The following is a 26,038-nucleotide window of genomic DNA, read 5'->3' as shown; positions in this document are numbered from 1 at the left end:
TAATACATATTCATCAATCACAATGAACATGCAAATACAAAGCACACCGGAAAATCCTTACAGCATAGAGATGGCGATTAGTTTTTCATGCCAGGTAGAAAAAGAGTTGAAGTGAATGATTAAATTTTCTTTGCACATATTAAAATGAATGAAACAGAGTGCCATGGATTGTTTCCCATCTGCTCAATAGCAAGAGATGCTATTTTTTTAAAAAACAGTAATCAAGTTTTTTTTTTTAAAATAGAGTCATAAGTGATAAAAAGTCTTGGCTATCCTCAACCTTTAGACAATTGTTACCAATAGACAAGCGTCAAGAGAAAATATGAGAGAAAACAAATAACTCAAGCTGGAACAACTTTAATGGAAAACACCACCACTTCCATTGGTGGAAGGAAATGAGTAGAAAGGGAAAAGATAAATTTTGAGCTGTTAAACATCCCTTCACACCCCAAAGTATGATGTCAGGGATCCACTTATTTGCAACTGTACTGATGTTTTTCAGGCCAATGAAAGAGTTGTTCACTTTCAACAAGCTACCCATCCATGCTGGATATACAGGAAAGACTGGGAATCTTTTTGCAGGCCATCACTCATAAAGTAAATGTATAAGAAAAACCATTCAACTCAGAAAGCAGGATATATTCAGAATGGACATCTTTCACAATCAATTACATGTATTGGATACACAAAAGACAGCGCCTAGCATTGCAGCTTATCATTTACATTATAACCCCTCCACATTCTCCTGTTCCACTTCCCCACTCCTTGTTTTAAGGTTTATAACTCTGTGGGAAAACATTTAACACTATTTGGAGCTAAAAACTGTCACAAAATCACTCATCTTTAAACAACACTTAAAAATTGCTCAGAGCATTCTTATTGTTTGAGGGAAGGGTGGGTTTTAAAGGCATTAGAGTCTCTATTACCACTGACTGGGAGTAAATAAAATGAAAATCCTCAAGTTTTTATTTTGGAGAGGTGGTAAATCCAAAAATATTTTGGTGGTTAAAAAAAATCCAAATTAAGGTTTAGCAATGACTGCATAGTTCCCATTTTGTACTTTATGTAATATAACAATCAATAGTACAGCAGACAGACATGATGCATCATATCAAATCAGTGTATAATATATATACAAAACAAAATCCACGGTGCTATAGCATGACATGATGCACTATGTGATAATAGCTCTGAAGTTAGACGCACCTCAAAGCATCTTCAAAACACTGGCATTGATTAAAACGGAAAGGCCTAAAAGCAAAGAAGAATGTTAAATAATTACAAGTCTGACTTTTCTCTCTCTTCCCCCTCCCATTTGATTCATTGGCATCTCTGACTATACGTTTTACAGGAAAGATTAAAGACTTTGTTAACTACACTCCCTAGATAAAACTGGGACTAAGAGTCTTAAAACATGAAAAGTTATCTCTGCATCTGGATTTTCTTGCCCTTTACTGGCCATGTAGAGAGATTACTATATACAGGATATTCTTAATAGTGTTCTAAGTTCCTCCACTTCAGTATTCAAAGGTTGATGCTATACTCCATCCATCCCATCACACAAATCATCCAAGCTAAAGTTGTCATTCAAGGTCTTAGCCTAAAGGGAATTAATATGGGCATGAAAATAGAGTTTATAATATATAACTTTTCTATAGAAAAGCTACAAAAATCCACATAAGTGGTGGTACTTTAAAGATTCAGGTCACAAGTATTAGTGTAATGGTGATTGCTGACATTATCCATCCTTTTAAATGTCTATCTTATGTCCAACAATGTCCCGGTTCCTTTCTGGATGGTTAGCCTGAGTAGTACTGCTATGAATCCTTTTGTTCAGCAAGTTTGCAAGAAAAGCTGTGAAAACTATTAAGTATGATCTGTTGATTTCAGAGAACTCACAAGAATACATGTGTGAGTACTCTGTTTAATACAATGATTGTAAAATTATAGATGTGGGCAGATAAAGTCCAAAGAAAAGCAAGCATAGGTTTAATGTTGAAAAGTGAATGAATCAAAGTCCAGTGAAGTCAATGAAATTTTTCCCATTGGCTTCAGTAGATGATGGATTAGGCCATGGATAGAATTCCAAGAGAGGGTTGTGTGGAGTGGTTTTTTTTTTTTTTTTTAAGATCTTAGCAAACAACCTCTTGGATTTTAGCTGAGAGTGGAAGAAAGATTATAGCCTGTTACAGTAAACTTCCGATAATCTGGCACCTTTGGGACCCAGGGGATGCCGGATTATCAGATTTGCCGGACTATCGGAAGGGGGGGATATGAGGGGTCTGGGGATGCCACCCCAGAACCCTCATAGCCCCTCCTTCCGATAGTCCGGCTCTGCCCCAGGCGACCCCGATTCAGCCGCTGCTAGTCAGTTTCAGCAGCGGCTGAATCGGGAACGCCTGGGGCAGAGCAGCTGGAGTGCTGCTGGGTTGGTCTGGTAGCGCCGACCCTTGGCGCTGCGTGACCAACCGGGCAGCACCCCAGCTGCTCTTGGGGACGCCTGGAGCAGAGCAGCTGTGGTGCTGCCAGGTTGGTCCCGCAGCGCCACTTCTCGGCGCTACTGGACCAGCCCGGCAGCACCCCAGCTGCTCTGCCCCAGGTGTCCCCAAGTTAGCTGCTGATGATACTGATCAGCGGCTGACTCCAGGAAGCCCGAGGCAGAGTTGCTCTGCCCCAGGCTTCCTGGAGTCAGCCGCTGGTCAGTTTCAACAGTGGCTGAATCCAGATGCCTGGGACAGAGCAGCTGGGGTGCTGCCGGGTTGGTCTGGTAGCTTGGCGCTGCGAGACCAACCCGTCAGCACCCTGGCTGCTCTGTCCCAGGTGTACCCAAGTCAGCCGCTGCTGAAACTGACCAGCGGCTGATTCCAGGAAGCTGGGGCAGAGCAGCTCTGCCTCGAGCTTCCTGGAGTCAGCCGCTGGTCAGTTTCAGCAGCAGCTGAATTGGGGACAGCTGGGGTGCTGCTGGGTTGGTCCCGCAGCCCCGAGGGGCAGCGCTACAGGACCTACCCAGCAGCACTCCAGCTGCTCTGACCCCGGCTTCCCCGATTCAGCCGCTGCTAAAGGCTGAATCTGGAAAGCTGGGGGCAGAGCAGCTCCAATGGTCCGGCTGCCCGGAGCACTTCCGGGTCCCTGATGGTGCCGGACCATCAGGAGTGCCGGACCATCAGATGCCGGATCATCGGAGTTTTACTGTATTTTGAAACACTGGCTTCCAGAGCATATTGCTATCGAAATGACATGTCTTTACTTTTTTCAGTCCATGAAATACAATTATGGAAGAACATCAAATCACTATTAGTACATAACCTACCTTTAGCACAAACAGTATTTAGGAAGGAACACTCAATTCTGTAGCTCCCACTCATTATTCCAAAGATTTTAATAGAATCATTTTAAATTACACTAAATTCCAGTTTTCCTTCCTAATTCACTCTCTTATCACACTAACTTAAAGGTAGGGACTACCATCCTAGCTTCTCCTATAACTTTTCATTTCATCATTATCTTCCTTTATCTTTTGGTAATAGTTTTCCCAAAATAAGTAGCAGATCTATCCCTCACTACTAGCGCATGTGGCTACTAGTGGAATAGGTGGCTGACTATGTAATTTGCCACGAAGGTATTAGTTCATTATCTTGTATATACAATTTTTTTTAAAAGACTTGTTAATGCTCCTCCTTTTTAGTGACTCCAAAGCCCATCTGGAGGCTATATTCCGCTATGCACATTCTGTCTCCATCGCACCAGCTAGTTATTTATGCGCCGCCTGCTTTTTTATGCTAATTCATATAAAAAGCTAGACCTCATGAGCTTTTTGAGTGAACTGGCTCTTTAAATATGATTTATTCCTCAAGTGTCAGAGCCTTCACAATTTGAAGTATATTGGAAAAAGAAAGGAATGCCTTCTGCAGTCTCTCATACTTGGAAAGATATCATTCTTATCAGTAATGCATACATTCACTTGAATCCATAACGGAGTTGTCAAAGACCAAAAAATTATTTAATTTGCTATAATTTCAAATTTAGCAGCAGCACTTCCAGGCATGCATTTTCTCCAGAGTGTATAGCAAGGTGTTCGCTGCAGATACCCATGCAAAAAAGCTGCATGCATAAGCTTATAGTCAGCTGAAGTAAGATAAAAAAGTTTCAAGAAGATTAAACAGATCTCATAAAAAGTAGAGCTGATATTCTGTTTTCCTTTCTGACCTGTGCAGCTGCTAGTGCACTCTTGTGGTCTTCCAACGTCACTACAAGCTGGTCATGTTGGGAGAGTAAATTCTTATGCTGTTGCTACGTAAAAAAGAAGAATGTGACATGTTTCATATTGTTTGTTCTGAATTACACCACTTCAACCTTAAATTGAAATATATCTCCACAGGTCTTTCAAATGTAAAAATCCTAACTGGGAATAACACCCACTTTGATATTTTAGTGTGTGTTTAATGTGGAGTTTAATATCAGAGGTAGCAGCAAACATCAAATTTAAAAATAGAGTTTTGTAACCACGTGGAAAGCTGGAGCAGATGTGGTGAGAGAACCTGAAATAGAATGCATATCAATATTAACATTATTTTCCAGAAAGATAAATTACAGTTTATTAAGAAGCCTTTCCTTTTGCAAACAAAACAAAAAACAGAATTTTAAAACCCTACCAATGTTATCGACAGGGACATTTCAAAACAATGCTGGATCGTGCCCAACTTGTATTCACCATCATTCTTTTAGCATAGTAGAATAGCTACAGATTAGATGGCAAGGGATAATATATGTTAGACATGTTTTGCAGAAAAGTTAAATGTTTCCATCATAACCCACCTATTGGTTGAAATGGTGACAAACTATGTGACATACACAAGGAAGAGGTTCTTCGTGTAGGGAAAGAAACTAACCTTGACATCTTGTAGCTGGGTATGAATATCTTGGTGTGCTTTTCTAAGTTGTCTATTCTCCTCTCGTAAATTATACATAGATTCTATTAAAAACAAAACAAGAATGTAGAGAGTAAATTCAGATAATGACATTTATGCTATCATGACTTTTAATACCACAAGTTGTGACGTATTTGCTCTTAAATACTACTGAAGCCTAATTTAAGATCTGTGCACAGAGCTCAAGTGAGCTTCTGTTGATATGAATGTGTCACTCTCACCTTATACAAAATACATAACCTTAAATTTTCATGGGCAACTTGTTAAATCTACTTCACTCGTTTCTAGATTAAATTTATTTTTGTATGACCATGCTCTTCAGGGCAGGGCCCAGTGGCATGTCCTATACTTAGGATGGGGGATTGCAAACAGCAAAAACTTCAGCCAGCAACCTGGATAGTATGCTGGGACTCTAACAGAGTATGGATCCCCTGCCCGTGTGAGGTAGAAAAATATCCTTATTTTAGAGGGGAAAAAATCTAATATTTTATAGATGAAAAAAAGAGGTAAGGCATGTGAAGTCACTTCATCAAAGGCTCACAGTTAAACTGGTAGCAGAACTAGTAACTGTATTCTTATAAGAGATTGGTTGTTTAAAAAAGAAATCTTAAAATCAGGGCCAATTTTCCTAGTTTTTAACGTGGCAGCAGAGTCAGAGCTGAGCATTTGAATCCAGCTCTGATATTAGAAATGTTTCAGAGCCAGGAACCCAGCCCTTTCTCCAATCGAGAATCAAAACAGCAAAACAGAGTCTAGTTGGAATTCTCACAAAGAGACCCAGACATACAGGATTGAGTAGCAAGAACATGTAAACTGACTAGTAAAGGAGAACATGCGGAGTGAGCCTGAATGATGCTCTGTTGTGTTCAGTGTGTACGCATGAGTATTCATATACACGTGTATCCATTTTCGTTCCTGGTCACTCACTTAAGAGTTTTAATCTGTGTATTATGATTAAGTAAGGCGGTATATACCTTTTAGCTTAGAGAGTTCCTGCTCTTTCTCTTCCTGTATTTGTACATATTTCTGCTTGTGATCACTGAATGTTCTCCTAAAGTCATCTGCTTGTTTTCGGTGTTCATCCTCGAGGTCTGCATGCTGCTTCTTTAGTTCTTCATGTTGGCTCTGCAAATACCAAAACTGAACATTAGAAGGAGTTCTGCATCTGAATTGTAGGGATATTAGATAGCATGTAACTGAATAGTTGTATAACCGCATGAAATTTTATCAGTTATATGATTATTCAATAGTTCCTGGAGGTGGGGCCAGCAGCCGGTGTGCTCCGACCCCACTCCCGGGGAGCCTCCTGCCACCTCTCCATCAAGGGGAGCCATTTAAAAAAAGGCTTCCTGCGTGAACAGGCTCCCACTTGCCACCAAGCGCTGTTGCCTCTAATACAGAGGCAGCAGTGCAGGGTGGCAGCAGCTCTTATGTGCGGAGCTGAAGCCTGGGGGAGGGGAGGCAGGTGACACCAGCTGCCTCTGTATGAGGCAGTAAGGGAGAGGCAAGGGGGTCTATAGAGCCAGCATGTGCAGGGGAAGTCTTAAAAGCCAGCTCCCTGGGTGTATAGGCTCCTGCCTGCCCCCCTCACGTTTCGCACTGCTGCCTCTCTATCAAAGGCAGCAGTGCAGGAATGGGGGGGGGGGGGACGAAGAGAGGGGGCAGGTGGATCTGGCATTTGTGGGGAGCCAGCTTTTCAGCCAGTTCCTCATGGACACCGATTCCTGCTCCTCCGCTCCCTTGCTGCCTCTGATACACAGGCAGCAAGTGGGAGAGTGTGTGTGTAGTGGATAAGATCAACCGATATGCCCAGGCTTATCGGCTAACTGTGTAGACATCTACTGTTAACATCTCTACTGCATAGCTGGCTAATATCACCTCTGGCAATTTGCTACATAAATCCAGATGAAAAGAAAGCATTCATAACAAGAAGTTTATTATTCAAAGACTGTATACTACAGTTCCTATTCAACAAAAAATTGCCTCTGTGCCAGCTAGCTCCCTGGTCCTGGAATTTACCATCTCCCTTGGCAAGCTGCTATGGCCCTCTGAGAGCTGCTTGAATACACCTTCTCAGAGGCAGTATCTGTAGGTCCATTAATCACATGGACCCACAGCAATATTAGAAGTCAATATTGTCAGTGACTTGGCTGCTGCTTTTTCAGTCAATATGGAATATTTTTATTGAAAATATCAGAAAACTTTTCACTGGATACTCCCAAAGATTTCTTCTCGTACATCAGTAGCTAGCTCCAATGAAGTCAATGGCAAAAGCTCTGTTGATTTCAGTGTGTAAGACTGGGCTAATAGTTTCCATATAAAAGACTTGCAATAACAGAGATACTGCTATAAATCTAGGGGAACGTTTAAATCTAAACTGGTTAAAACAGTTTCTCATAAATACTCATCATGAGTAACTAGGAAACCTATGGGAGCTGGAAAGAGTTGAAACACGCTGGAAGGATAGGAGCACAATTTCCATATGATAATCAATAGCACTGTGGTCCTAAATGCTTTAGGTACTTGTGAAAATCTCCATCAAGCACATGCTTTTCAAAACCAGTAATTCTCAGGATAAGATTAACTGTTGATTTTAATGGAGCACAGTGAGCCAAGGTGGAGCACTTCTTGAAAAATCCCATTCTAAAAGCAAAGGAGTCTGCAACACTGATTCTAGTTTTTCTGATGTAGAAACCTTAAAGGCTCTGTCATGAAATACATGTTTAAACTAATCTGCATTGTGTTTTTTTTTTCTTTTTCAAGTAAGAACTTAAAAACACCGAGCAATTTTGGCTAGCAATTGAAATTGCAATCCTATAAATAAACTTACTTTTGCTGTCAAAACATGCCATTTAATTTTTTAAACCCCTCTCTTTTATTATTTTCTCTGGAATCTTTTGCTGTGCATATAGCTTCATCTAAAATGAAAACAAGCTAAATACTAGAAGGATATTGATTTTAAATTACAAGATATTCTTTCAATATTAAATATACTGAAGCAGAGCTAGCTGCTATTTAAGAAGTGCTATTAATTGTGCATACAGTTACTTGCCATTGCATATTTTAATGTATATATATTCCCCACTATATATTATATTTGCAACCAGCATAATTGAATACTGCACAAAATTACATTTTTCAATGGATCTGTGCATAGTATCTGCACTGAAGTGATTCTGTTTCACCCAAAACAATGGCAAAAGGAGTAATTGTTTGATTACAGGATCCCAACTATAAATATTCTTAAAACTATTTCCAGAATTTATGTCAAAGTATTTATTACGTTGGATCTTGAATACAATTTCTAATATTCAGAATCTTTCCAATTTTATTTAATGGCATGCATGTCAATGTCTTCCTCAAATAATTACAGCATTACGAGCTTTCATGGGAGGGTTGTGCCCACAAAAGCTCATGATACCATCTGCATGTTTTGCTAGTGTCTAAGGTGCTACTAGACTATTTGTTGGTTTTTAAGTTTTTCCAGTTACAGACTAACTCGGCTACACTGCTGAAGCTTTCAAATAATTATGTAACTCACCAGAAAACACAGTTATTCAATATGCGAAGCAATATATTTTGAAACAATATATTGACCCTTATAGATGGGCCAAGAAAATTGTACATTTATATCCCATATAGCTACCCCCAAACAAGAATATCTCTGGTACCTACCTTCAACATTTGATGTTGTACATTCAGCGCACTATATCTGCTATTTGAATCTTGCTGAGAAATGAAAATATTGATGTTAATTAGGGACAGCAGAATCTAATACCTTGAGTCACTTTCATATTCCTATTCTTTGAAAAGAATATAATGGAGAAGCTGTAAATTAGCAATTATAATTCAGTATGGGGTATGCTTGGCCTGGTATCTTTTTGGTTCTGAAATGTATCCGGTATCGTAATTCTGCAATAGATGCAGTAGTAGTGGATTTTTAATAACACTACTTTTCCTCCCACTCTTTTCTCCCCACTCTAGAGCCAAAATACACAGCAGCATGCTTCCACTTACTGTTATTAAAAGAATTCTTTACAGACCTGCTATATATTTGCAATAACACTCTTAACTTTACTTCCTGGCAGCTACTGTGCAAAGCAAACTTTCTTAACGGATTTTAACTAGCCAATCAAAAAAACACTGGTTACAAGATTCTGGCTCTGCCCAATAAGGAAAAGGACAACATCAATAGGATGTATATACCTTCTTATCTCAATTTCTCTCCCTATTCTGATTTCTCCTGCCAAGATTGGCTGATGTGAGACAGCTATTTTAAAAAGAATACCATTATCTTGAGCTACTATAGTACCTCTATAAGCGAAGCAGTGTTTTTCCAAAGTAATTTCCTAGAAAGAAATTCCCTCTCTTATTAGAACTTACCACATCAGAATATTCCTAACGGGGGCATTTAACATACATAGCAAAAGTGGAAGAAGTCAAGGGTATTTCAGTTAGAGTTTTTTTAAGTCTCTTGGGGTATGTCTAGACAGTGGCTACTACGGGACACGTCTAGTATCCCGAAATAGCGTTTTCTGCAACTTAACACTAAGCCTGTTATTTTCAAATGCAATCAAAATAATGGGCTTGCTATTCTGACGTCCTGGTAAACCTCATTTCATGAGGATTAAAGGACTTGTCAGAATAGCAATCTCAAAATAAGCTTGAAATAAGATACGCAAATTGTGTAGCTCAAATGGTGTAGCATATTTCAAGCTAATGCCGCTGTGTAGATGCACTCTTATTGTTTGGAATGGGTATCATTAGATAACCTTTCCTTTCCTTTGTAAATGGTGTTGGGTCATCATTCTTTGGTACCAATTCTTTATTTTACTTACCCTTCCTTTATTTAGTGTTTCTTGTGCTTCTAATTTATAAACAAGAAAGTCTAGGAAATAATAAAAAAAGGAAACTATTATAAGAAATATTTCACTGACAAAAAGGCTTGGGGGCCAGAGTCTGTAGGTACTCTGCATTCAAAATACCTTCATGAAAATGGGAATTCCATACACAAAGTAGCTACAAAGTTGGGAAATGCTGCAATTACAGATTTCTTGAAGCAACTGTAAAAAACTAAGAAGGAAGCACTTTGACTTTTAAATCTGATTATCAAAGTATTTCGATATAAAACAGTTTATATCAGTACAAAATATGGCAAGGCAAGCTTGGGATCACTGGTGGGAAATGAAAAGTGATTTCAGAGGTCTTATTAACTAGATTTAAAGACCCTGTTGTGTTATTAACAAAGAAAGGTGAAGTAAAGTTGTGCATTTTCCTATAAGATAACACTTTAAAATTCTCATCAGTCACAATAATACCAGAAAGTCAAAAAGAGAAAAAAACCCACAAAACCACTTCCACCCACTTTTCATCATGATTTCCTTTGTATTCTTCTTTATTTTCTAATTCTGCAAAAGATGACTTGCCCTTTATAAAACTAATGATTTATTGTTATCCACTAGATGGCACTACAAAACCATCTAGGACTTCAGGGCAAGAAAACCCCAAACAGCTTTTAATGTTTTGTACCAAGCTGCTTTAGTTCCAGGGCCAAGAATGCCTAGCTTCCAGCAACTATTTTTTGGAAGAGTGCAGAGTGGACTTTCATTATCTCATGCCTTAAAATTTCAACCACGTAATTTACACCGTGAAAAATAAGTTAGAAAAATTATCTAAAGTATTGTAGTCAGAAAGCTTTTGTAGAGGATATCTTAACAAAAATGCAATACTTGTATAATAAAACACAAACTATGTCCAGTACTATATTATTCAAGGATATTTAACTAAAACCCAGTTTCATAAATCCCTTCTCTTGAGGACAGGTGTTTAAATAGATATATTTGGTATGCATGAAATGGTCATATGCCTTATGGATGTTTTTATTAAAATAGCCAATTAAAGACTTGTGCAAATATTTAAAGCATAGAAATTCTCAATGACAATGAACCTACCAGTGAATTACAAGGATCCATAATTTATAAAATTAACATTATACTAAGAAAAATGAAAAACAAGGTTTTACCTTCTTTGGCTTTCTTATGTTCAAGCCTTTCCTTCTGTAATGACTTTTCTAATCTTGACCTGTGCTCATAGACAACTGAAAAGAGAAAGATTTGAACACAGTGATTCATTTTACAGATATTAGAAAAAGGGAACATTACATAACAAATAATATTGATGCAGAATGCACAAAGACTATCCAAAATAAAAGTTATACCAATGGAGTATCTGGTCCTTAAACTTTAGTCCTAGCAATTCAATTTTATATGTATTACTCGAATTCTGTTTGTGCTATATCTCTTTCTATCCATGGCAAGTGAGTTACATGCTAAATTTGTTTATGGGAACAGTCAATGATGGTAGGCTATTTTAATTGGCTAAAATTAGACCTACCAGTTTATCTTTATTTCTTTGGTAAGCATGTGTGAATTTTGCCATCTACCTATGCAACGTCTTCTGTTTTACATGTAAAAAGACAAGTGAAATATTCAAAAATCCTGAATAGAGTTTGTCAAGATCAGAACTCTTACAGCACTCCACTTGCACACAAGAATGGACTAGGTAAAGTAGTAGGGCAGATGAGAAAGGCGGAATTGTCCAATGGTTGGTGGGTTAGCCTTGAAATTGGGGGATTTAGGTTCAGTTCTCTGCTTTGCCACAGCCATACTGTATGGTATTGAGGAAGTCACTTAGTTGCTCTGTGTCTATCTGTAAAATTAGGATAACAGTACTTCCATATTATTGGAAGTATTATAGTACTACAGGATAACTGACTGAGATGCTCAGATACTCAGTACAGGGAGGCTATGTAAGTATCTTACACAGCAAAGTAGATTCTGACATCAGCACTATGCATTTGCTGAGAGTGAGACATCCAAAAGAGAATCAGAGTTTACACAAATCCCACTCATTTTGGAGCTGGGAGCTGAGATAGAAAGATCATTTGCACCAAAAGAATAGGTAAAAGTATTTTTAACCTACAGAATATATAGCACTATCTCACAGAAGAGTTATTTCATCTCTCCCTCCCCCCCATTATCAGTCCAAGGGTATGAAACACCATAATTTAGGAGAGCATCTCAGTTCAGGAAAGGCATCTAAGAAACACTGATTTCAATGGAACTTAAACATGTGATTAAAGACTTTCTTGAATAAAGGTTAAAACTTCTAAATTGTCTTTCCCTAATAACAATTAAACACTTAATTTCCATCCAAACCTCTTGAGCATGAATTTTTTTCAATCTACCATTGTTACAACACCTAGTTACTTGTAACTGAAGTGCAATACAATTTTCTCTTAACTTTTTCTAGTTTGTTTACTTTGTTTATCTAAAAGTGTTTTGTTTTAGTCAGCTTTGGGATTGTGTGGGGCTTGCACAAAAGGAAAATATGATTTGTAAAAAACTCAAAATTGTTGCATGCCTCAGACTTATGTAGTTGCTGAAATCACTTTACTTATTTAAAGTGATTGAAAATTGTAAATGCTGTTTTATCAGCATATAGAGATATGTTAATGTAAGCAAGTAGTGTAAGACATTATATAATAAGCTTTGAGTATCAGCAGCAACATTTACCTCAAGTGACAATAAACTAGCATGAAGACATATAAATATCAGTATGTATTGTTTAGGCTTTGAAACAATTTAAAGATATAATTATGATTAATTGCAAGATTAAAAAATAGTTGATTAATTGCAGCTTTAATTGCACTTTTAAACAATAATAGAATACAGTAAACTTCCGATAATCCGGCACCTTTAGGACCCAGGGGGTGCCGGATTATCAGATTTGCCGGACTATGGAAGGGGGGGCTATGAGGGGTCTGGGGTGGAGTGGGATGCCACCCCAGACCGCTCATAGCCCCCCCTTCCGATAGTCCAGCTCTGCCCCAGGCGTCCCTGATTCAGTCACTGCTGGTCAGTTTCAGCAGCGGCTGAATCAGGGATGCCTGCAGCAGAGCAGCTGGAGTGCTGCGGGGTTGGTCTGGTAGCGCCGACCCTTGGCACGGTGAGACCAACCCGGCAGCACCCCAGCTGCTCTTGGGGACGCCTGGGGCAGAGCAGCTGGGGTGCTGCCGGGTTGGTCCCGCAGCGCCGCTCCTCGGTGCTACTGGACCAACCCGGCAGCACCCCAGCTTCTCTGCCCCAGGCGTCCCCAAGTCAGCCACTGCTGATACTGATCAGCGGCTGACTCCAGGAAGCCCCGGGCTTCCTGGAGTCAGCCGCTGGTCAGTTTCAGCAGCAGCTGAATCAGGATGCCTGGGGCAAAGCAGCTGGGGCGCTGCCGGGTTGGTCTGGTAGCGCCAAGCCTTGGCGCTGCGAGACCAACCCGGCAGCACCCAGCTGCTCTGTCCCAGGTGTACCCAAGTCAGCCGCTGCTGAAACTGATAAGGGGCTGATTCCAGGAAGCCCGGGGCAGAGCAGCTCTGCCTCGGGCTTTCTGTAGTCAGCCGCTGGTCAGTTTCAGCAGCGGCTGAATCGGGGACAGCTGGGGCACTGCCGGGTTGGGTCCCACAGCCCCGAGGTGCAGCGCTATGGGACCAACCCGGCAACACCCCAGCTGCTCTGCCCTAGGCGTCCCTGATTCAGCCGCTGGTCAGTTTTAGCAGCGGCTGAATTGGGGAACCTGGGGGCAGAGCAGCTCGAATGGTCCGCCTGCCCAGAGCACTTCCGGGTTCCTGATGGTGCCGGACCATCAGGAGTGCCAGGCCATCAGATGCCGGACCATCGGAGTTTTACTGTACCATGTATTTAAATATTTTTGAATGTTTTCACCTATAATGATTTAAATTCCAAGAATACAACCTTAATGGTGGGTTCTGCTTAACAAGAATCCAAAGCAGATCAGACTGCTACACAGTCATTTAAATCGTTTGAATCAGATGCTACCAACAAAAGGTTGATTTTCTTTTTGGGTGGTTTGGGTTCTATCGTTTCCACATCGGAGTGTTGCTCTTTTAAGACTTCTGATTAATCTGTTCCATTCCTGGTCCTTCTCAGATTTTGGAAGAGCTGGCAGGGGAACCAGTGGTGGCTGGGAACCTGAAGTCCTGGTGGAAGGGGGGCACCCTAAGCATTTGATTTAGCGGGTTGTTACTAGACCTGCTAAATCGAACCCCAGAAGATCAACTGCCAGAGCATCGATTCTCTACTAAGTGGAGACGTGGCCTGAGTAATAAGCAGCTGATCCCGTGTTACACTGTACTTCCCTAGGAAAACTTAACATTACTTTGAAAACAAACTGAGGTCCATAATCTCTTCAAGCATAAATATATGCAGTAAACACCCCATTAAAGTCTCAGTAGTCTGAGCAGCAAAAGCATGTGTCACATGTCACTTTTGGACATCGAGAATAATCACTGGCTATCACTAAGACACTTATTCTTCTCTGTAAAGCCGCTATGGTGTCTTCACCCAGGCTTTGTAGCATGCTTCCATAAATGATGGTGTGGTTTGTGGTAGGGATGTTAAATTGTGGGTAATCAGCTAAAAGAGTGGTCAATGGAAATTCCATTGATTAGTTATTAAGGGGAGAAACTGCAGAGCTGCAGCAGGGGGAACCAGAAATAAGCCAGGACAGCTGATTCCCAGCTCCCCTCTGATGCGCCTAAGCTTTTTAAATGTATTAACCAACTAATTTCTCTGTCAATATCTTAGTAGTTTTTGATAACTAGACTGAGACTAATCCAACTTTTCATATTCACTATTTTTTGATGATCTTGTAATTCAGCCACCATCCTAACATGTATGCTTTGTGGTAATACACTAAAACCTCTTTAATACAGCAATCTTCGGAAATAGGCTTTGACAGATTATGGAATTTTCTGGACCATGGTTGTTTGCCATAATGAAGGACACTGGAACTGTGGGGTCTGGGAGGGAGGAAGGGTGCAGGAGTACTGGGAGTGTGGAGTCTGGGCATGAGGGGGTGTCACATTTACCTACTTCTGCACCCCCTGCGGCTCCCAGGCACTGCCCTCTGTTGCTATGGGAATTGTGGGAGAAAAGTCTATAGAAAAGTGCTTCGCTACACTGCCGTTCCACCAGCTGGAGGGTAGGAAGAATGGCTGTGCAAAGAGCCTCTTCCTTCTCCCCCATCAGGGTTCAAATCACAGGTCTTCCTGGATCAGGGACAACCAGATTAGAGGTTCAAGTGTATTACCTTCAAACTGCATGCTAAACAGATATGGCAGGAGTAGGCAATAATTTTTGAAGTGGCCCCCAGCAGCCCTGGAAAGAAGGGGGTTGGGCCAGGATACTTCTGTGCTCCCCTGTAGACAGACTCTGAGTGGCTTGTGGACGGAGGGAGCATGTGAAGTCTTTCCCCCCGGCTCCTAGAGTGAACCGCCAGCTGTTCTCTCTAGGTACCGTGTGCACCTGCTGGCAGGAGGAGACTTCGTGTGCTATCCCCACCCCCAGGACAATCAGGACCTGGAGGCATGAGCGCATACACAGTCTCTCGCTCCCTGCCCTGCAAAGGGCACATGGTATTTAGAGTGAACCGCCAGTTGTTCAAAACAGCTGGCAGTTCACTCTAGGCCAGTGGTCACCAACCAGTAGATTGGGATTTACCAGTAGATCTTGGAGCATCTGATAGGTGATCCTGACTTGTTTGGCCAGGAAGCTTTCAAGTGCTGGCACTTCAGTTGCCCCTCTACCCCCTGCCCTGCTGCTCCTGCCCTCTGCCTTGGAGCTACCACCTGGTAGCCTCCTGCTTTCTGTGCAGAGTGCGGGAGGGAGAAGACGGAGGGTGCTGATGTCAGGGTGTCTCTCTTCCCCACATTTCTGTACCTTATCTCCACAGAGAGAAAAGGGGATTGACAGAGATTTGCACTGCCCAGCTCCCTCCCTCTCACAAACACCAACTGTCCTTCACTCCCATCTCCTAACCCAACACATACGTCCGGGGAGGGGGAGTTAGGGTTGTTGTTACTACTTTTACTGCTTGCAAAGTGCTTTATTTTTGGTTTTTGACTGGTCTGTGCATTTCATAATTTTCATTTTTCTTACGCTTAAATTTCTTTTAGTTGAGTTCTAAAATGCCTAACCTGTCATGGCTGGAATAATTATCCCTGTTGTAATTGCTGCTCCTGGACATGGCTGGCATGTCCCTGCAACCCGAGAAAGACAGAGCCGGGGGTCTCCACATGCTGTCCTTGCCTGCAGACACCACTCCTGCAGCTCCCATTGATCAGTAATGGGGAACTGTAGCCAGTAGAAGCTGTCGGCTCAGTGCTGGTGGATGACGGGCAGCACTTAGCGCCATGGAGCCATTGCTGTACATGCCAGCTGCTTTTAGCAGTGGTGCAGGGCCAAAGTAGGAGTAAGCCTGCCTTAACCCCACTGCTCCACCACCCAGAAGCTGTCCCAGTTAAACAGAACCCAGCCAGAGCCTGCTTCCTGAACATCCTCCTACACCCAACCTCCTGCCCCAGATGTGAGTCCCCCTGCACCCAAACTTCTTCCCAGAGCTTGCACCCTGAAACCCTCCTGGACCCCATCTCCCACCCTGAGCTAAGCCTGGAGCCCCTCCCACAGTCCAAACCCCATGGTCTAAGACCAGAGCCTGTACCCCAAGCCTAGTGAAAGTGAATGAGGACGGGGGACGAAGGGGGATGGAATGAGTAGGGTGAGGCCTGGGAGAAGGGGTGGAGCATGGGCGGGATCTCAAAGAAGGGTCAGGAAGGAAGTGAGACAAGGGTATTTGGGTTTGAGGTAGCTCTTACATTGCACTTAAATTGAAAAAGTGATTGTGTAGTTAAAAAGGTGGAAACCACTGCTCTAGGCGTTCGTGCCTCCCATCCCCAGGTCTCGCTTGGCAGACCAGATCCAGCCCTTGGAGGCTCTTGCACCCACTCCTGAGTTATGGTAGTCTTTAAGGTGCTAATAGACTATTTGTTGTTTTTTTAAGGTTTTCCTGTTACAGACTGTCTCATCTATCCCTTTGAAACTTATCTACCCAATGTCCTCTTCCCCCCTCCCCAATTCCAATTATTCCTCCTCCCCCCTCGCCTTTCCTTATTCATTCTTGGTTCTGGACTTCCAACACTCCGGTCATCTGAAGAAGTGGGCTGTGCTCACGAAAGCTCATGATACCATCTACAGGTTTTGTTAGTCTTTAAAGTGCTACCAGATCATTTGTTGTGTTTTAAGTTTATCCTGTACAGACTAACTTGGCTACCCTTCTGAAACGGTCTACTGACAGACCATTTTTCTATAAGTGCAAAAAAATTTCACATTCATGTATTGGATTTGTCCAGCCAGTAAGACAATATTGCATTGCTCTGACGCAAACAAGATTCTTTAGTCAATGGACGATTTCTCTTTTGCAGTTATGGATTATCACCAGGGCTTGACAAATCCGTGTATCTACTCGCCCATGGCAAGTAGATTTCAGCTGGTCGCCCTGTTCACTGGCGGCGTGCGCATGCACAGTGCAGGTCTGGCGCATGCGCGGTGGGGCTGGCGAGTGGATTTCGTTGCGGTTTACCGAGCCCTGATTATCACATAGGAAAGGATATCATGGTCTTAAATTGCAGCAAGGGAGGTTTAGCTTAACCACTATGGTGGTTAAGCACTGGAATAAGTTGCTGAGGGAGGTTATGGAATCTCCATTACTGGAGACTTTTAAGTGGGGTGTGTGTGCAAAAGGTGAAAACACACTCCCCTATGGTCTCCCAGGAGACCGACTCTGGCTCGGCTGGTGAAAACTAGGGTGGCACATTGCCCCAGTCTCCATCCCTCATGCTCCGGCTGGCCAGGGGAAGGCAGGAGCTGTCCCAAACCATGGAGTTTGCTGGATAAGGGGAGGTCAGTGCTGCCCTGCTAGCTCTCCTGCTGCTGTTTTCTCTACCGGGGCTCCCTGCCCTGCCACTGGCTCTGCTAACGCTGGCCTGGCTGCTCACCTGTTGCCCGAGGACTCCTGGCGGGGACTGCTTAGCCTCTATAGGTCCTGCTGCCACAGGGTATTCCCTGGGGTTCCCCAGCCACTGCCGTCCCTGCTGCCACTGGGATTTCCCTAGCTAGGGCCACCTTGCCACACTGCTAAGGCCATCCTGCTGCTGCTGGGGATTCCGTGGGTTCCCTGGCTGGGGCTGCCCGCCTCCACCAGCCCCACTTCAGCCATAGGGGTTTCCCCGACAGAGGCTACTCAGTCACTCCAGCCCTGCTGCCACTGAAGGTTTCCCAGGGTTCCTGGACGGGGCTGCCTGTCTGCTTGCAGCCCTACTGCAGCTGGGACTTCTCCGCTTGGGGCTGGGACTCCCTGGCCCCTGCCTGGCCCCATTGATACCGGGGGTTCCCCAGCTAGAGGAGGGGCTCCCCTGATGCCACCTGGCCCAGCTGGGGCTCCCCAAACTCTGTGTTCTTTCAACTGGTTCCTGTTCCCACCTCTGGGGCTCTTTGATCCAGCAACATCTGTGATCTGGATATTGCCAGACCAGAGAGTCTCAGATTTAGGAGGTTCAATCTGTACTATGTGATCAGTCGTCTTTGCATTGCAGGTTACAGTTTAAGAACCTTTGCTATATAATAATTGTACTTCTGATTGTAATTAGACAGCTGAGATGATACCTCTAAAGTATCTATCCATCATAATGATACACTCAATGTCTTGGGTACAGACAGTACACTAGTAAGGGAAAACTGCTGTATCATCAGAATTAATTAACCCTTTTAGAAGCTCAAAACTAGAGCCACGCCAAATGTTTACAATTAAATCAAATACCATGTGAATTCAAATACCAGAACAGGTTTATTGAAAGATTCTAGACAGTCTGTGAACCATGTCCTAGGTTTACTCAAAACTAGGTCAAGTCTTGATTTCACGTCACAGTTAAATTGGGAAAAAACAGTCTCTCTCTTCTAAATTTCAAGCTGGAACAGATCCCAGTCTCAAAAACATAATCTCATGATGAAAACCCAGATATATGTGAAATAGACAAAAAATGTTCACACAAATCCCTTTGAAGTAAAAGTGCAGTTTTACACAGCTGTGCTTAAGACAACTGACCACACTTTATTGAAAGACTTCTTGTTCCCTTTCCAAACAGTAATTTGCAAGGGACCTGGCAACTTATGAAACAAATAACTGAAAACTGTAAATGCATTTCCGTGAAGAGTGAAGTAGGTACCAAATGGTAAGCCATGAGAAAGAAACATCGAGTAAAGAACTGCTTTTTGGCAGTTCTAAAAGTGTGTTTTACAGCCTTCAATTTTGTTCTTAATTCCTCTAACATGCATCTGCAGCCTTTGTGGTTAGTGATTTATATAGAAGTGTTTACATTTTCACTTAGAAGTAGGATTGCTAAACAATCCTTGTTACCTACTTTGCTATTTATTTCCTAAACTCAAGGCCATCAGTCAAGATGAACTAATGTACCAAGAGCCACTGCAATAAAAACAAGCATAGAATGAATATTCACAAAGTCTCCACCAACTAAGTTTCAGCAGAGAAATAAATGGAAGAATGGTACTAATGGCTTCATCTTGGCACCAAAAATGTTGAATATAGAATTACATTGCAAAAGGAGCAGTGCTTCTACCAGAACAACTCATAGAACAAAATAAAATCCATAATGCTTTTCATCCTTCCATGCTGCCAGGAGCCAGAATAGGCTTGCTAGCAGTTAGGCTAAGCCAAGGGTTGGCAAAAGGGCCTCCGCAGGCTGCATGCAGCCTGCCAAGCAGGTTGATCTGGCCTACAGAGGTCCTGCCGCTTCCACACCCCCAGGCCAATCAGGTCCTAGGGACGAAGGAGTGCGTGGCACTCAGAATTAACCTTGGCGGTTGACTCTAAGCGCTGTGTACCGGAAGACAGGGTGATAGGAGACTTTGCTCACTCCCCTCACCTTCAAGCCCTTATCGGCCTGGGGGTCGAGGAGCACACAAAGTTTCCTCCTGCCCTACAAGGGCCTCGGCACTTGACCGCCAACTGCTGTTCAGCTGGTGGGTGACTAAGTGTGGCGCTCCCTTGCAGGGCAGGGGCAGACTTAATGGGCTACCCAGGCCCTGGTTGACCTGGGGGCAGGAGGAGGGAGTGCATGTTCTCTCTGGAGGTGAGGGCAAAGACTTCACACATTCCCCACCCACAGATCAATCAGGATCTGTGGACAGGGAAGCAGGGAATTGTCCTGGCTCCGCCTCTTCTGTCTGAGGCTCTACCCCTATATGATATGGATCCCGGTCAAAAATTATTACCCACCCCTGGGTTAAGTCATATCAAGAGTTTGCAAGAACATTTTTTACTTCACTTCTGCTTTACCTGCAATTGCAGCTTTCTCAGCAAACTTTGATTTAAAGAGTAAAAAACAAAGAGGTGGGTAGAAAGAAGGGAGATACATAATTCAGTGTTTTGGCTCTTTTGGCACGCTATTTTACACCTTCAGTTCTCCTTTGGAAAAACTATTGAGCTGAGTGAAAATACGCATGGGGAAATTTTTACTTTTTACAGGAGAAATGTTTGATTTTGATAGCAAATAAATAAGAACTCAAACTTTTAGAGCCAAATCCTTAGTTGATATAAACTGGTAACGTCTACACCCTGCACTATATTCTAATCTTACTGGAACCAAGATTGGAAATCCAACCTTATCTGACAAACTTTGGATTTTGGATCTTTCAGAGGAGGGAGATTAACTACAGACTAATGCTACTTCTAAGATAATGTTACTCTCCTTCTTATGTCACATTTAAACTAGGACTGTAATATCCTGTTTAATTGGCTAAGCAGTTAAATATATTGTTTAACCAATGAAGGGGGGGGAAGTGAAGGGTCCACTCCCCTCTTCCGTTTACTGACTGTAACAATTTTTTTTTCCAGGAAAAAAATAAATCAATAGTTGTCAAAATTCACTGATTAAGAAAGAAATTGTAAAACGTGTTACCACATTTTCCCTACTGTTCAGAATTTGGCACAGTTGAAGACTGAGCCTTCCAAGTTTCTAATTGCTTTCCTCTTACTTTCCCAACCTCCACCTCCCCCAAACACACTATGGATCTTAGTGCAGAGTCTAGTAGGGAATTGCAGCCTGGAGGATGGAGGTGCAGAGGGTTTGGGTGGTGAAACTGAGACAGGGAGTTGGTGTGCGAGAGGGGGTGGGGTGCAAGAAATAGGCTCTGGTCAGGAGGCCAGATGCAGCTCCTGGCCAGCAGCCAAGCGGGACTTTCAGGCAGGCTCCCATCTTACCAGCATCCCCAGACCACTCAAAGCAGGTGACTGTTCCACATGGCTTTCTGCATTGCACGCCAGAGGGAGAGGGGGAAGACTTTGCATGCTGCCCCCACCCCCAGCACAATCTCTCAACTACCATTGGATGGTTTCTGGCAAACACCTCCTCCCCCCACCCCATCCCACACCGCATAGAGAGCCACACGGAGCTGCCAGACACTTTAAATGTCATGGACCTGCTTTGTGTCCAGTGCCGCACTGGGGTAGGGCAGATCTGAAGGCTTGGCGGGTCAGATCCTGCCCACAGACTAGATCTTGCTCACCCTGGTGTAAAGGGTCTAAGTCTGTCCTGGCCCAATGTTTACTCCAGGTACTACATTTGAGTACCTGTTAAGTTAATTGGCTGCACTATTATTTTTCCCTTATCCATCTTTGTGGGCGTCCCTAATGGCTGCCGGGTGCAGCATCTGAACTGAGGTTGGGCAGTAAAAAAGCGACTTTTGGGCTTTGTTCTTTGAGGCAACATTGCTTACTTCTGTAGTCATCTGTGGATTTACGAGGTACCTTGTTTTAATCTTACAAATAATTTTTATTGAATTAACAGATATGCAAATACTAGCTCCATCTATGTCAAGGGTGGGAAAATACTGGCACCCCGGGCTGAATCCAGTCCACCAGGGTTAGTCCCTGGCAAGCTGCTATGTTTACCTGTACCTCTGAAGGTGTCGGGCGATTGCAGCTCTCGCTGGCATTTGCCCACCCCTGACATAGATGGGAGCTATTATTAATGTGATCAAATCATAATCACTTGTACCTAACCTACCATTACTTTTTAGTTCAGTGATCCGTTCTTCTTTATCTGCAAGGTGAAGTTTAATATAGACTTCCCTGGCTTAAATGGACCATTTTTTGAGTTGGGAAATTGTCATTGATAATATTTAGAAATTTGAAGGATGTTTTAGCACTAATAAAATGAGACCGTCCACATATGTCACTTAATCTGAAGCCCCATAATCACAAAGCTTTTTGGTTTTTTCCCCCCTAATGTTACAAACAGATACATAAACAGGCAGCCATCTGTTCCACTGTGTTATATGGTGGTCTGTAGCAGCCCCAACTAAAACCTGCTCGTGATTTACCTGTTAGAATACTGATATGTATACACTGAAGATGATTTTCTTTTGAAGAAACAATGACTTAAAAACAGGTAATGCCATTTTTGACAGTGTATGCCACTTCAGTGTCACTTTTGCTCCTACATAGGATAACCCTTGATTTAACATTCTGGTGGACTTTGTTTTGGGACTGCCTGTGTGTTAGCCCTTTACTAAACCACGTACAAATGTCAATCATTCTTAGGGAACACGAATCGTATAATGTGAACAGCTAATCTAAGATCCTTTGGTGTTACTGAAAACTAAAAAGCTTCCTCGTTCTGAAAAGCTTAAAACTTACTAACATGACTATTTCAGTAATAGCTAATATATCACCTTGAAATGGTAAGGCCCATGGAAGTCTGATTTTTATCTGGCTAGCATGATGAAGTGAGAGAGCCAGGTGCCATACTGATAGTTATGGTCAGTAGTAAATTATTATGGAATCATTTGATTTGAAGTAACAGAAAACACAAAACACAACTGTATGCAATAATTAAACCTGCTGGGCACTAAAAATAGAAACTAAAGAAAAAAGAACCACACACACAAAAGTAAGTGGAAATCCTAATTATTGCATATATGCTATGCATTCATTGTGCCATTCTGGATGCATAGTTATAGCTCTTGTCAAAAAACAGTTAACCTTCATGGCTCTGCACAAGCTGGAGGCACCAAAAGACATATACAGGCAGTCCCCGACTTACGCGGATCCGCACTTACGAACGGGGCTTTCTCGCCCCGGAGGTCGAGGTGGCGGATTGCTACCTGCGAGCTCCGGGGCAAGAAAGCCCCGTTCATAATTTGCTCCGGTGCCCCTGGTCTGCTGGAGACCGTCTCCAGCAGACCAGGGGCACCGGGCGGGTTCCCGCGCCTCTGAGGCTTTGCCAGAGCAAAGCCTCAGAGGCACGGCACCCCGCTGCCGCTGCGGCTCTGCTCCCCGTGTCCCTGGTCTGCTGGGAGGGGGGGCACAGCTAGTGTGCCCCCCACCAGCAGACCAGGCTTTTGTTTTGGACCCTGGGGCAGAGCAGCTGGAGCGCTGCCGATTGGTCCTGCAGCGCCGCTCTGGGCACTACTGGACCAACCCGGCAGCACCCCAGCTGCTCTGCCCCAGGTCCTGATTCAGCCGCTGCTGGTCAGTTTCAGCAGCGGCTGAATCAGGACGCCTGGGGCAGAGCAGATGGGGTGCTGCTGGGTTGGTCCAGTAGCACCGAGGAGCGGCGCTACTGGAGCAACCCAGCAGCACCCTAGCTGCTCTGCCCCAGGCGTCCCCAAGTCAGCTTCTGCTGAAACTGACCAGCGCTGACTACAGGAAGCCCGAGGCAGAGTTGCTCTGCCCCGGGCTTCCTGGAATCACCTGCTGATCAGGTTCAGCAGCAGCTGACTTGGTGACACTTGGGGTTCTTAAGTTGATTCTGTATGTAAGTCAGAACTGGCGGTCAGTTTCAGCAGCGGCTGAATCTGGACACCAGTTCCGACTTACATACAGATTCAACTTAAGAACAAACCTACAGTCCCTATCTTGTATGTAACCCGGGGACTGCCTGTACATCTAAAATGGGTTATTACCGCATGAGATTCACCTTTCCGTGACACAGCCCTGTGTAGTATCATCAGTACTGAAAGAAGGCAATGCCAAACACTACTTTAAAAGCAGTGTTTCCAATCTAAAACTGCAGTAAAAGACAGAAGGAAAATTTCATCCCCTGCAAACCAACTGTGCCAGCTCTAGTTTTTGTTCTAGCTCTAGTTTACTGTTCGTTTGCTGTACTGTTCCCATCTGTATTTCAGGCATTGTCCAATGATACTGCAACCCCTTTTTAGATGGGCAGGGGAAATGCTTGCAAGACTCTGGGGTTGGATTGAAGGATACTGTCAGGCTGTCTTAGGGTGTGTCTAGACTACCTAGTTTTGTCGACAAAAGTGGACTTTTGTTGACAAAACTATACCAGCGTCTACACTACCGCTGAGTTCTGTCGACATAACGTCGACAGAACTCAGCAGTTTTGTCGACGCTGGTATACCTCATTTTACGAGGCATAACACCTTCTGTCGACAGAAATCTGTCGACAGAAGGTGTTATTGCCTGTAACACTGCGTCCAGACTACGGAGTTCTGTCGACAAAGCAGCTTGCTTTGTCGACAGAACTCAATGTGTCTGGACGCTCTTTGTCGACGGAAGTTTTGTCGACAGTATCTGTCGACAAAACTTCTGTCGACAAAATGCGGTAGTCTAGACGTACCCTTAGTGTAAACTATCAAAATGATCCCTAAGTAGAGACTGTATCTATCTGCATCGTTTTTCAACTTCAGCCTCCAAAACAGTCCAGGGTAAAGCATACTTTTTGAAGGAGATAGTATCTTGCAGAGAACCCACACTTCCATAAAACAGGAGGAGTACTTGTACATGTACTTACAAATATTTCAGCTGTGAGACATAGGCTCTTTTAACAAGGTTGTAGACAAGAAGGGTTGAACAGATTTACAGACTTATTTTTTATAAGCTATGGTATATACTTTAACTAAAAATAAGTTTTGAAGCTCTTTTACAGTAAAAGCCCAAAGACTTCTTATGCTGATTAACATGACTTAAAAGTTTATACTTTAGGTACAATTACCACATTCCTCCAAAAAATGGAACAGATGGTAACAAGGTGCTTATTTTAAGAACAGTACATTATTGTTCCACATAAGCATGAATCTACTCAATAACTTCCTTTATCTTGATGGGGCACAGCAGCATCTGTCTGATTTGACTGGGAGAAGCAGAGAAAGGGTGGGTGGGTAACACATGCAAAAACTGATCATGAATCAGCATGTCAAACTTTTTCAAATACATTTCTGAACAGGAAACTTTATGTAATCCAAGACATTTTGATCTAGAGATGCATCTCCTTCCTAGGCCTTTATTATTGGCACAAGTATATGCATGCACATGGCCTTTGTTCATCTTCTTGGCTTCTGCTATAAAGTGCCTAATTTTCTACTTTCACCAGTTTTATGCAATGGTAAATCCAAGTTACGTCAACAGCATTAATTGGGAGTGGGAACAAAACCAAGCCTACGTATGCAGATGTTCAGTAAGAAATCCTTCCTGCGCTCCCTTTCTTTCCCCAGTAACACACTTTCTTTTTCCTGGGAATCAAGTATACTATGGCTAAGACTTCAATACGCCTCATGTTTGATTGCCTTAGTTTTTGGGTCACCTACAGGTTATGCTTCAATGAAGTCTAGTTTATGGCAAGGTGGGTGCGTGGTACGGTCTGAAAGTTAGGCCTAGCAAGCCATTCTATATTGGACATCCAAAAATCACTGATCACTTTTTAAAATCTTAGCCACAGCATCTGTAGTTCTTCCATGCAGTGTTCAGTGGCTTATGCCGGCCATTAGCAACTCCTGTGGCCAACACAAGCACTAGAAATGCAGGCAACCCTTCAGAGCAGAGCTTAACTAGCCATAGCAGTAAAGTCATCAGCTATTATCCTTGCTCTCATAAACAAGTCCTGATCACTTCATTGTTGTAAGCATACAGATATAGTAGGCTGCCTATTGTATAATGATGCATCAAGGACAGATCTGGGTGTCTGGCTAAAAAAACACAGGTCTCTTATTCAGCAAACTAAAGAACTAACACAAAGTAAACACTGTCAAGCAGTAACAGAATGTAAACATAGCTGCATGTGGCTGTGAGAACCCTTCTCTGCCTATACTGTATTATTCCCGTTACAGTGGGGGAGGTCTAGGTTGGATATGAGGAAAAACTATTTCACTAGGAGGATGGTGAAGCAC

The 26,038-nt window shown here is 43.0% G+C and overlaps 1 protein-coding gene across 3 annotated transcripts in view; it reads right to left on the bottom strand.

Moving 5' to 3' along the window:
- The window catches only part of GOLIM4 (golgi integral membrane protein 4), a 60,101-nt gene that overhangs the window by 15,006 nt on the left and 19,057 nt on the right, over positions 1 to 26,038 (bottom strand). For 2 of the 3 annotated variants that reach the window (XM_075937888.2, XM_075937887.2), the window contains 6 exons: positions 10,951 to 11,025; positions 9,767 to 9,816; positions 8,604 to 8,657; positions 5,903 to 6,053; positions 4,890 to 4,972; positions 4,207 to 4,290 (listed from right to left, as the gene is read on the bottom strand). In XM_075937888.2, coding sequence (XP_075794003.2) covers positions 4,207 to 4,290; positions 4,890 to 4,972; positions 5,903 to 6,053; positions 8,604 to 8,657; positions 9,767 to 9,816; positions 10,951 to 11,025 — 497 coding nt within the window. The remainder of the gene's footprint in view (positions 1 to 4,206; positions 4,291 to 4,889; positions 4,973 to 5,902; positions 6,054 to 8,603; positions 8,658 to 9,766; positions 9,817 to 10,950; positions 11,026 to 26,038) is intronic. The other variant, XM_089780776.1, reaches the window with a different exon arrangement.

This window comes from Pelodiscus sinensis, chromosome 10 (genome assembly GCF_052426305.1).
Source record: "Pelodiscus sinensis isolate ZL-2025 chromosome 10, ASM5242630v1, whole genome shotgun sequence".
Classification (NCBI taxonomy): Eukaryota; Metazoa; Chordata; order Testudines; family Trionychidae; genus Pelodiscus; species Pelodiscus sinensis.
Note: the sequence above shows the minus strand (reverse complement) of the source record. Positions and strands in the feature narration are given on the sequence as shown.